The 12,095-nt window shown below is 41.0% G+C and overlaps 1 protein-coding gene across 1 annotated transcript in view; it reads right to left on the bottom strand.

Moving 5' to 3' along the window:
* GNL1 (G protein nucleolar 1 (putative)) overlaps positions 1 to 12,095 on the bottom strand; it is a 73,673-nt gene that overhangs the window by 60,251 nt on the left and 1,327 nt on the right. The window contains exon 2 of the mRNA XM_073598913.1: positions 3,812 to 3,980. Coding sequence (XP_073455014.1) covers positions 3,812 to 3,980 — 169 coding nt within the window. The remainder of the gene's footprint in view (positions 1 to 3,811; positions 3,981 to 12,095) is intronic.

Here is a 12,095-nt window from a genome sequence, read left to right as displayed (position 1 = left end):
CACCCTCGCCTTCCATGTAGACAAACCACCAACTTCATGGCGCCTTAATCCATTCTGGCTGACGTTGTTGCCAGAAGATGACGACTTGTCGGCCGAATGGGAGACCTTCTTTCGGGATAACACAAACACTGCTTCTTTTCCGATAGTATGGGAAACTTTTAAAATACACGCCAGGGCCACCCTAATAACTCGCATCAATAAGATCAAAGCAAACTCATCAGATCTATATGAGAGGGCGGAGACTGAATTCTCACGCATAGAACACATATATCAAAATGACCCATCCCAAGCTAATGCCTCCCACTTAAAACTACAATCTAGGATCATGAACCAACTCCAATACGAAAAAGCAAGACAGAAATTATTTTTTGCCAAACAGAAATATTTTGAGCAGGGTGAGAGAGCTGGAAAACTTTTGGCGTTTCTAGCTCGAAATGAGGACAAACCCCCAGTGGTAATTGCACTGCATAGCCCAGAGGGGCAAAAAATCACTGATCCTCCTGTTGTGTCATCCAAATTTAGGGAATTCTTTGTGGACTTATACAATTCCAGGACCCAAGAGGGACCAGATGATATGATCTCCTTCCTGGAAGGAGTAGCATTCCCTCAACTTACACTTGAACAAAGGGAACTTTTAGAGGCCCCTCTCACTAAAGAAGAAATAGACGCCGCAATCGCAAGCTTTGCCAAATCTAAATCCCCTGGCTCAGATGGGCTACCCATAGAATTCTACTCACATTATAATGAAATAATCACTCCCAAACTGCTTACCCTCTATAATGTCATGTTTCAACAATTCACCCTGCCACCCTCTATGGGTGAGGCCACAATTGTCTTGATACCTAAACCGGGCAAGGACTTGGGTCACCCGGAATCCTACCGCCCTATCTCTTTATTACAGGCTGATATTAAGATTCTGGCCAAAATTCTAGCCATGCGACTCAATCAAGTGATACTCAACCTTATACATGCTGACCAGGCAGGTTTTATGCCGGGACGTAACACTTCCTTTAACCTACGGAAATTATTTATAAACCTGCAGGCCACACATGAGAACGTAGGCACAAGAGTTATAGTCACCCTCGATACTGCTAAGGCCTTCGACTCGGTCGAGTGGGGATACCTTTGGTGCTGTCTTGAGCGATATGGCTTTGGTCCAAACTTTATCCAATGGGTGCAATTACTATACCAGAACCCCACGGCCAGAGTGGTGGCAAGTGGATGGCCGTCTCAGAAGTTCGACCTCCACAGAGGCACGAGACAGGGCTGCCCATTGTCCCCACTGCTGTACGCTCTGGCTGCGGAACCACTGGCTGTATCTATCCGGACAGACCCAGAGATCATAGGATTAAAAACTGGAACCCTCACAGAAAAAATCAGCATGTACGCTGATGACACACTACTTTATCTGGCGGACCCAGGTCCTTCCCTCCACCAGGCTCTCCAAACGATTGAACGTTTTGGGAAATTCTCGGGCCTCAAAATAAACTGGGGGAAATCCCAAATCCTACCATTAGACACTTTCCCACCCACGGAATTCCAAGCCACCCTACCATTACAAAGAGTAGACACAATCAAATACTTAGGAATAAATACTTCTAAAAATCCAGCAGACTACATAACACTAAACATTAAACCATTATACTCCCTTATTAAAACTAAAACACAATCTTGGACTAGACTACCCTTAGGAGTATGGGGCCGCATTAACCTCATAAAAATGATACTACTCCCCAAAATATTATACATACTCTGGCACACCCCAACATATATACCTCTAAAAAACTTTAAAATAATGGAGTCCCTTCTCAAGCCCTTTGTGTGGGGAAAAAATAGACATAAGATTGCATGGCAAACCCTCAAAAACCCAACAGACAGGGGGGGTACAGCACTTCCGGACCTTAATCACTACTATATTGCGTCCCAACTCTCCCAACTATACCATATAGATAAGGTGGACAGTGAAAGATTTCGGATGCTAATCTGCCCACAATGGGCCCAAGGAACCTTAGATTCCATATACGCTATCACTGTGGGCACTAAGACCAACGAAGGCAACACACACAAAACATCCTTGTTGTATCAATACAGACGCATCTGGGAACTTGCAAACAGCAAACTCAATATACCTAGACACAACGACTTCACTCCCCTATGGTGCAACAGAGACCTACAAGAACTCCACAATATTCACGACCCGAAACCTTGGCTGGAGAGGGGTATACTCTACTTACATCATGTCTGGTCAAACGGAACCCTTAAAAACTTTGACACCCTTAAGGAGGAATTCCATCTAGCCAACAATATGGTATTCAGATTTCTCCAATTGAGACACGCACTACAGGCACAATTCCCGCAACCCCCACCACAGTCAACCCCCAATCCCCTAATAGCAATCATAAAAGACACAGACCCAAAAAAATTAATATCTTGTTTCTACAATATGCTCACTATCCCAATAGCCACAAAAATAATATACGGTCTCAAGTCCCGCTGGGAAAGGGATCTGGGTAACCTAGAAGATGAGGAATGGGAAGAAGCACTGGATACATGTAAGGAGGTATCTCCCAAACTGTCAGACAGGTTGACACAATTAAATATAATACACCGTACATACCTAACTCCGCATAGGATAGCCAGATACAAACACAACTGTCCAACACTGTGCCCAATGTGTAGGTCCCCGGAGAGCTCGTTCTACCATCTCCTCTGGTCATGCCCTCAGATACAAGGCCTATGGAAACAGATAGTGACCTTCCTTCATGACAACATGGGCTCACCTGTGACACTGGACCCCAAACAATGCCTGTTGGGTGTGTTCCCAAACCCACTGGAAAAATACACCAAGGTATTTTTACAGGAGACCCTGTTCTCATGCAGAAAGATAATAGCTAGGAAATGGATGCGTCCCCTACCACCCGAGACTAAAGAATGGAAAGCAGAGGTAAATGGGACACTCCCATATAAACGGGTGATATACATCAATAGAGGCTGCCCTGACAAATACAATAGAATATGGGATCGATGGCTACAGGACTCGGAAACCTGCTCATGACCAATATAAATTTCTATGCACTGGAGAAATACCTTTCCTCAATGAAAATACTATAATTATACCCTATATTAAAAGATAATAACAAAAGAAAACATCAGAAGAAATGTACTACAGACCACTTATATATGTAACTATTTTTATATCACGTACAATTACATTGCAATGTATACATGTATAAATACGTGCAAATGATATGACCTGTATGTATTCTGATTCACAATAAAAAACTTTGTTGGGAAAAAAAAAAAAAAAATGATTATGTATAAATCATTATTCCCACATAAATCCATGCACTCAAGAAGAACGCAAGCCCCATTCAACGATGTCTGGAATCCATTCATATTGGATACATAAACAAAAAATCTCAAATTTGCAACAAAAACGGCCAAGAAAAAAAAAAAAAAGAGAAGAAAAAGACAAAAAAATCGTCATCCAATGGGGAAGCATTTAAATGGTGCATGGAAAAGGTGGGAAAATGAGAATCGTGAGCTTTATTCTAAGCAAAAAAAAAATTGCGATTTAGACAGAATCGTGCAGCTCTAGTGATTACCAGAATAAGAGTCCCCAGCAGGAGATTTAACCTTACTTCACGTTGTGCAGCAGCTGGCAGACATAGAATTTCCTCACACTTTCTGTCCATGCAGCGGAGGAACACCTCTCAAAGTGCCATAACGTATATTCCACATACATGGGGATAAACACCACCAAAGAGTAAGCATACAAATACTTCCAGAAACATTTACATGACATACAAACCTGTTGGGGTCATAGTCTTTTTCTCCAGGTTTGGAAACCTGTGGCTGCTGGTTGAGACGTCTTACTTGGGGGCGGAAGCTCTCGCTGTCGGAGGTGTCAGTATTTTCCTCTCTCCGTTCTCTGCTCTGGCTTCGACTGTTTGACTCAGATCGTCCAGCTTCTAGAGGTCCTGCAAAGAAGTCAAAAATATAAATGAAATGAGGTATGCATTAGTGACATCCATGAGCCCCCCCCCAACAAAACAAAAACCCATCTAATAATTCAAATATACTTCTGTGACAACTCCAAAAAAATGTTTTTTTGGAATGTTCTTTGTTGGGTATTTTTTGCAAAGTGAATTTTTACTCAGCTTCACCTCAATTACTAATCTAAGTGAAAACTTCCTTTACAAAACAAACATGCTCTACTCCGTTAGTAAATGATACCATTGGCTATGTGGCCCTAACAATAAGTTCAACAGTTTAAGAACCAGGGTGGATAAAAAAAAAAAAAAAAAAGAAGAAATCTGATTTTTTTCAATTCAAATTTATTTTAATAAAATGCTTTTGGAGTAAAAATCTATCTAAAGATAGTTTTCTATTTAAGATACATTAATAACTTTGTTTATTCAGCATGAAATGAAGCTTAGTTATGTAGCATGAGTCTGTATATTCTGCAATATTTAATTTTTTTGTAAACTCATTCAATGAATCCAAGCTCTGCAAGCTGAGATAACATTAAGCACTGCATTGGATGCATTCACACAATTTCGCAGTAACCATGAGATAAACAAAGTTCAGGAATATTCCTTTATCCCATTGTTTTGCAAATCTATGTACACTACAAACTGTATGATTGAATCGATTCCGACACCGATGGTTTACTAACCTGACCGCTTATTCTAAATAGGAAACCTTCATTTTGTTTGCAAATATTCAAGCTTTTAACTACCAGCAAGAATAAGAGCTGTCATTTCAAATCCATCATGGCAACGCCCGTTAGCGGGCATCCACTCACCTGCTGCCGCCACGTCCCTCACCTTGTTGTGTCACTGCCACATCACCAGCCGTCCCATTAAAGTGAATGGGACGGTCGGTGAGTCAACGGCGGGTCAGAGAGATGACAGCTGCTCTTTAAAAACTATGATTTAAATCAAATCCACACTGTTAAGAAGTAAAGTGCTTCCTCTAAGTGAGCCTGCTCTCAGTTTGTGCACCGATATACACTCACTGGCCACTTTTATTAAGGTACACTTGTTTAATTGCTTGGTAACACAAAATGCTAATCAGCCAATCACATGGCAGCAACTTAATGCATTTAGGCATCTAGACATGGTGAAGATGACTTGCTGAAGTTCAAACCGAGCATCAGAATCTGAAAAAAGGGGATTTAAGTGACTTTGAACCAGTGTTAATTTTGGCAGCAAATTTTGAATTAGTTTTAGGACTAAAATGGCACTTTAGTTTTAGTCCCATTTTAGTCTTCTGTAATTGTTTTAGTCGTATTTAGTGGACTAAATCTCCAGCACATTTTAGTTGACTAAAACTCATTTTAGTCATCTAAAATCTAATGAGTGAAATTAAATTGTAATGCATTAACATTTCTCTACAATTTCCAAACTCATTATATACTGCTGGAGTGAAAAATCTAATATGTTATTAGTTATGTTATTGAGGTATGAACATGCACTACAGACCAGTGTTCATTTTGAAGTCATATTTCAATTTAGTTTTAGTCTTTTGACTAAAATGGCATTTTAGTTTTAGTCCCATTTTAGTCATCTCAGTTGTTTTAGTCGTACTTTAGTCGACTAAAATGCTTTAGTCGACAAAATTAACACGGCTTTGAACGTGGCACGGTTGTTGGTGCCAGACGGGCTGGTCTGAGTATTTAAAAAACTGCTGAACTACTGGGATTTTCACACACAACCATCTCTAAGGTTTACAGAGAATGGTCTGAAAAAAAGATAAAATATTTAATGAGAGACAGTTGTGTGGAAGAAAATGCCGCATTATGTCAGAGGAGAATGGGCACACTGGTTTGAGATGATAGAAAGCAACAGTAACTCAAATAACCACTCATTACAACCAAGATATGCAGAATACCATCTCTGAATGCTCAACACATCGAACCTTGATGCAGATGGGCTACAGCAGCAGAAGCGCAGTTTCATATTCCGAACCGGGACTCCAAAAACCTTCTATATTCAGATATATTCCACAGCAAGGAAATCCAGTGACATCTGTGCACATTAGATCTGGTGACTCAGGTGCTCCCCCAGTGTGTCCCCACTCACCAGAAGTAGTCACCCCTACAGGAGTAATGCACATAGAGCGGGTGGCTGCAGATGGATTTACTCCTCAGGTAGCCTTGTTAGATCTCCGCACCTCCGTCAGACCGTGTCTGCGATCCAGAGCCTCCCAGCGTAGGTTCTGAGCCCGGGCAACTCCGATTGTTTCACCTCACCACAGGTTCCTTTCCTCCAAGGGAAAACAAGGGACTTCCATAGTGTAGTATACTCGGTTTATTAAAAATTTTTACATCTAAAAACAGTAGCAATAGGTTCCAATAAGGCAAGGACGCAAACGGTGGAAAGACCAGGAAGCCGGTCCTATGGCGTGCGTACCACCTGCGTTCCAAGCTGAGCCTTCCGCAGGTGGTACGCACGCCATAGGACCGGCTTCCGCTCTAAGTGCATTACTCCTGTAGGGGTGACTACTTCTGGTGAGTGGGGACACACTGGGGGAGCACCTGAGTCACCAGATCTAATGTGCAGAGATGTCACTGGATTTCCTTGCTGTGGAATATATCTGAATATAGAAGGTTTTTGGAGTCCCGGTTCGGAATATGAAACTGCACTTTATATGATCTAAAACAACTCTATATACACATACATTTTTTGTTTAGACAAGCACTTTTTTGTTTTACATAAGCACTTTTTTACTATAAGCCCAGCTTGCCCGGTATAGGAATTTGGACTACCAAAGTGAACACCTATATATCTATTAGCACTGTGGCTCTTGGACTTTTAGTGTGATAGTCATGTTTATGAGATTCAGATGTGTATTTATCCTTCTTGTATGTTAATGCTCATAGACTGCTAAGGTGAGGGTAATTTCCTCACTTACTGTTTCACAATGGCAAAATCAGAGGTTTGATTTTTATTGGTTCACATGCTAATGGGAGGTATGATTAAGGTAAATGCAATTTTTAGTTTTTGATTAAGCTTTATTGCACTTTTAAAATATAATTTATATACTCACAATATAGCTCACAAGAGACCTGCACAACCTGTGCAGATTCACACATTTGGTTGAAATAATAGTACACGGGGGTGTAATATATATATATATATATATATATATATATATATATATATATATATATATATATATATATATATATATATATATATATATATATATATATATATATATATATATATATATATATATATATATATATACCTCATATTTTTTATTATACTTTTAGATTTTATGCATTAAAGTGCCACACTAGGGTAGCGCCATTCCCCTTACTCTCTTTTTTATATACTTGTATAGTCCCCATTGGGGACTAATCTAAGGGAGGCTGCAACCTCTATCCTCCTAAGCGCGGATCTCTAACATACTATTTACAGCAGCAGAAGACCACACCAGGTGCCACTCCTGTCAGCTAAGAACAGGAAACTGAGGCTACAATTCGCACAGGAGCACCAAAATTGGACAATAGAAGATTGGAGAAACGTTGCCTGGGGTGAAGGTCTCAATTTCAGCTGCGACATTCAGATGGTAGGATCAGCATTTGGCGTAAACAACATAATGGATCCATCCTGCCTTGTATCAATGGTTCAGGCTGGTGGTGTAATGGTGTCAGGGATATTTTCTTGGCACACCTTGGACCCCTTAGTACCAATTGAGCGTCGTTTAAACACCACAGCCTACCTGAGTATTAATACTGACCATGTCCATCCCGTTATGACTACAGTGTACCCATCTTCTGATGGCTCCTTCCAGCAGGATAATGCACCATGTCACAAAGCTCAAATCATCTCACCACTGGTTTCTTGAACATGACAATGAGGTCACTGTACTCCAATGGCCTCCACAGTCACCAGATCTCAATCCAACAGAGCATCTTTGGGATGTGGTAGAATGGGAGATTCGCATCATGGATGTGCAGTTGACAAATATGCAGCAACTGTGTGATGTGATCATGTCAATATGGACCAAAATCTCTGAGAAATGTTTCCAACACCTTGTTGAATCCATGCCACAAAGAATTAAAGCAGTTCTGAAGGCAAAAGGGGGTCCAACTCGGTACTAGCAAGGTGTACCTAATAAAGTGGCCGGTGAGTATACAGTGAGGGGAAAAAAAAGTATTTGGCCCTCTGCTGATTTTGTACATTTGCCCACTGATAAAGAAAATATAAGTCTGTACTTTTAAAGGTAGGTTTATTTTAACAGTAAGGCCTCACGCACACAGGGCATTTTTTCAGCTGCAATTACAGTATTTATCGGCGTAGAACACGCTCCTTCATTTTAAGAGGGAAATTTCAGGGGAAAAAAAAAAAAACCTTAAAAATTTTAACCACTTGCTTACTGGGCACTTAAACCTCCCTCCTGCCCAGACCAATTTTCAGCGCTGACGCACTATGAATGACAATTGAGTGGTCATACAACACTGTACCCAAATTACATTTTTATCATTTTGTTCCACACAAATAGAGCTTTCTTTTGGTGGTATTTAATTACAGCTGGGATTTTATTTTTTGCTAAACAAACAAAAAAAGATGGAATATTTTGAAAAAAAAAAAAAATTATATATATACTGATGGGCAGCACTGTTGATGAGGCACTGAGTGTGGGCACTGCTAGGTGGCACTGGCAGGTGGCACAGATCTCCTTGATCAGGACTGATGTCCCTCTCACAGCCGCCAGTGATCGGCTTTTTTTTTTTTTTTTTTTTTTTTTTCTCTTCACGCTGTCAGCATGAGGAGAAAAAATAGCCAATTACCGGCTCTGTTTACATCACATGATCAGCTGTCATCGGCTAACAGCTGATTACGTGGTAAGGGGTCGGGATCGCAGGCCGATCGGACACGGGAGGACGTCAGTAGACGTCCTCCCGGCAAAGCTGGTCCGCGCTGTAGCCATCATTCGGCTATAGTGCTGATCTGAACAAGTTAAATAAAAAGAACTTTGAAGCTAAATGAGGGTCAGTGCCCATCAGTGCAGCCCTATTAGTGCCCATATGCAGCCTCACCAGTGCCCATCAATGCAGCTTGATCAATACCCATCTGCAGCCTCACAGGTCCCGTCAACGCAGCCTGATCAGTGCCCATCTGCAGCCTCACCTCAGATGGGACAGGGAGGGGGCCGGGATGAGCGCGGTCAGATTACATACAGTGAGGATCTCCTGTTTACTTGGTGGCATCTTTAATACAAAGTCCCGCATCTTGGACCTGATTCTATTATAGACAGAACACTGGTCCAATGCCAGCCCAGGAGACGGGACTTCCAATTACAAAGGGCGTCGAGTAAACAAGAGATTCTTACTGTATGTAATCTGACGGCGCTCGTCCCGCCCCCTCCGAGGCAGCCTAATTTGAAGTATCAGCGTATAACATGCACACACTATTTGCACCCGATTTTAAGGGTGAAAAGGTGCGTGTTATACACCGATAAATATGATAATTGCATTTCCATGTTCTGTGTACTGTGGGAGACTAGATATAATCAATGCAGGGTCCTGGGTTTAGTAACACTTTAATTAAACAAACTAGTGCTGGCCATACACAGTTGTGAAAATTGTACGAAAAAGCGTTTGATGCGCTCGATCGTTCGACTTTCGAAAAGTTAGTGGGCTAATTTTGATTCTAGAAAGCACATTTTTACGACAAAAAAAAAAAAAAAAATTAACCAACATGTCGGATTTTTTGCACCGAAGCGAATGATTTTCAAAACATTAGTAGTGGAATCGACCGCAAACAGTTCAAAAAACAGATTTCTACAGCACATGCGCGTGTTCAAATGTAACCTTGGCTCATGTAATCGATCAACAAAAAAAAAAAAAAAAAAAAAAAAAAAAGAAAAATCTACCATTTACGTTATCAATCAATGATATGTTGATGTGACGGACCCCTGTAGTCAAGATGTCCGTCGTAAATGCTTCCTCTGTCCGGTACCACACAATCCAAGACCCCTTAGCTTTCCCATTCACTAGTCGTAGCTCAGTGTAGGATAAAACATCAGACCACACCAATCTTGGAGTACATCAGGAATAGCCTTTTATTTGAGATCTCACACAAATATATACAGCAGGATGACTAAAACCTAACCTAATTAACATGTGCCAATTATCTAATCCTTTAGACAGCCTAGGTGACTAAAAGACATGACCTTTAGGACAGACTTGCCATCTTTTAGCTCAGAAGACACAATCTACATTATCATAAATCAACACAGAACTTCTTCATACAATAGCAAGGTTAATTAGCACAAACAACAATGGGTGAAATACTCTTAGAAGTAGACAACAGGAGACCCAGGGCTTTCCAGATCTCATTAATCAGCATTCATTTCACATACATCTGCTATGTGAGTCCCAAGCATGCAGAGACCATTGTGGCCTCCTTAATAATGTCCTTTTGCATTACATAACAGAATATCTTCCTAAATGTTTGTAGCTCCCTCAAATGCCAGGGCCCATAGTCGGTAGGCAAGAGGCTAGCATTCAGTCCCCTCCAAAAGCCTCTGTCCCGGGTGAGTCTGTCACAGTTGATAATTGGGCAACATCTATTGATACAATGATGGCGTTATCGCATGCGCGTTCAACAGATCTTTACAAATCTGGCCGTTTTTAAATGATTTTCTAACCCTGTATGGCCAGTAGAGATGGGCTCGGGCGTGTTCGAAATCCCATGTGCCTGATCCTGTCAGGAAGCCAGCATTGCTCACAGGTAATCACAGGCAGTGAGACATTTCCCGGTTTGCAGCTGGACAGATCAGGAAATGTCTCACTGCCTGTGATTAGCCGTGAGTAAGGATGAGCTCCGGCGTGTTCGCAGGCTGCAAGTGCCGAGCTCGCCGGGAAGTCGGCACTGCACAGCGCTAATCACAAGCAGTGAGACATTTTCTCAATGTGCGGCTGCAGAGATCGGGAAATGTCTCACTGCCTGTGATTAGCGCAGCGCATTACCAACTTCCTGACGGGCTCAGCACGTGCAGCTTGCGAACACGCCGGAGCTCATCCTTAGCCGTGAGCAGTTCCGGCTTCCTAGGGGGATCAGGGGGACGTGGGATTTCGAACACACCCGAGCCTATCTGTAATGGCCAGCATAAGGTTAAAAGCTGATTGGCTACCATGCACTAGAGCTGCACAATTAATCGTTAAAAAAATCGTGATCTCGGTTCAACCCCCCTGACGATCTCTATTGCAGAGTTTGCCAATTCTTTCATATAACAAGTGGAGAGACTTATCTGCTCACTCAGCTGTCAAAAGAAAACATCCGGGCAGTCTGCCATGCTTTCAACATGAAACATTTTAACTAACTCTTCCTTCTTAGATCAAAGGCAGTCTGCCAAGTTTTTAACAACGTGTAAATGCAGGAAGTTTAACCACTTAAAATCTAAATCTTTTTCTGACACTTGTTTAAGTTAAAATCAATATTTTTTTTGCTAGAAAATTACTTGGAACCCCCAAACATTATATATATTTTAGCAGAGACCCTAGGGAATAAAATGTCAATTGCTGCAATATTTTATGTCACACTGTATTTGCCCAGTGGTCTTTCAAACGCAATTTTTTGGGAAAAATACACTTCAATAAATAAAAAATAAAAAAATAAAAAAAAACAAAACAGTAAAGTTAGCCAAATTTTTTTTCTGTTTTAATGTGAAAGATGATGTTACGTCGCGAGAATCGTGATCTATCTTCTAAACAAAAAAAATTGTGATTCTCATTTTAGCCAGAATCGTGCAGCTCTGCCATGCACAGCTGCAGCAGTTTTAATAAATCTCTCCCTAGTCTCTCTGACTACCGAATGTAGGTGTTTTGTTTGATAGAAATGTTCCTTTCTACCATGGATGTTATCCTACTTCTGTGTAGATGTTAACCCCCAGGAAGGAGGTGATTGTTTACTTCTGATAGCTCGATTGTGCACAAACTTTCAATTACACAACGTGTATGCTGTGTTTACCTTGTTTATAATATAGCAGTATTAAAAAAAAAAAAAAAAAAAAAAAGCACTAAAACTTAGACATCTAATTGTCACTATGGTCCGCTCTGCCTTTTAATACATTGT

This window comes from Aquarana catesbeiana, linkage group LG09 (assembly GCF_042186555.1).
Source record: "Aquarana catesbeiana isolate 2022-GZ linkage group LG09, ASM4218655v1, whole genome shotgun sequence".
NCBI lineage: Eukaryota > Metazoa > Chordata > Amphibia > Anura > Ranidae > Aquarana > Aquarana catesbeiana.
The sequence above is the reverse complement of the archived record's forward strand: the minus strand, read 5'-3'. Positions and strand labels throughout refer to the sequence as shown.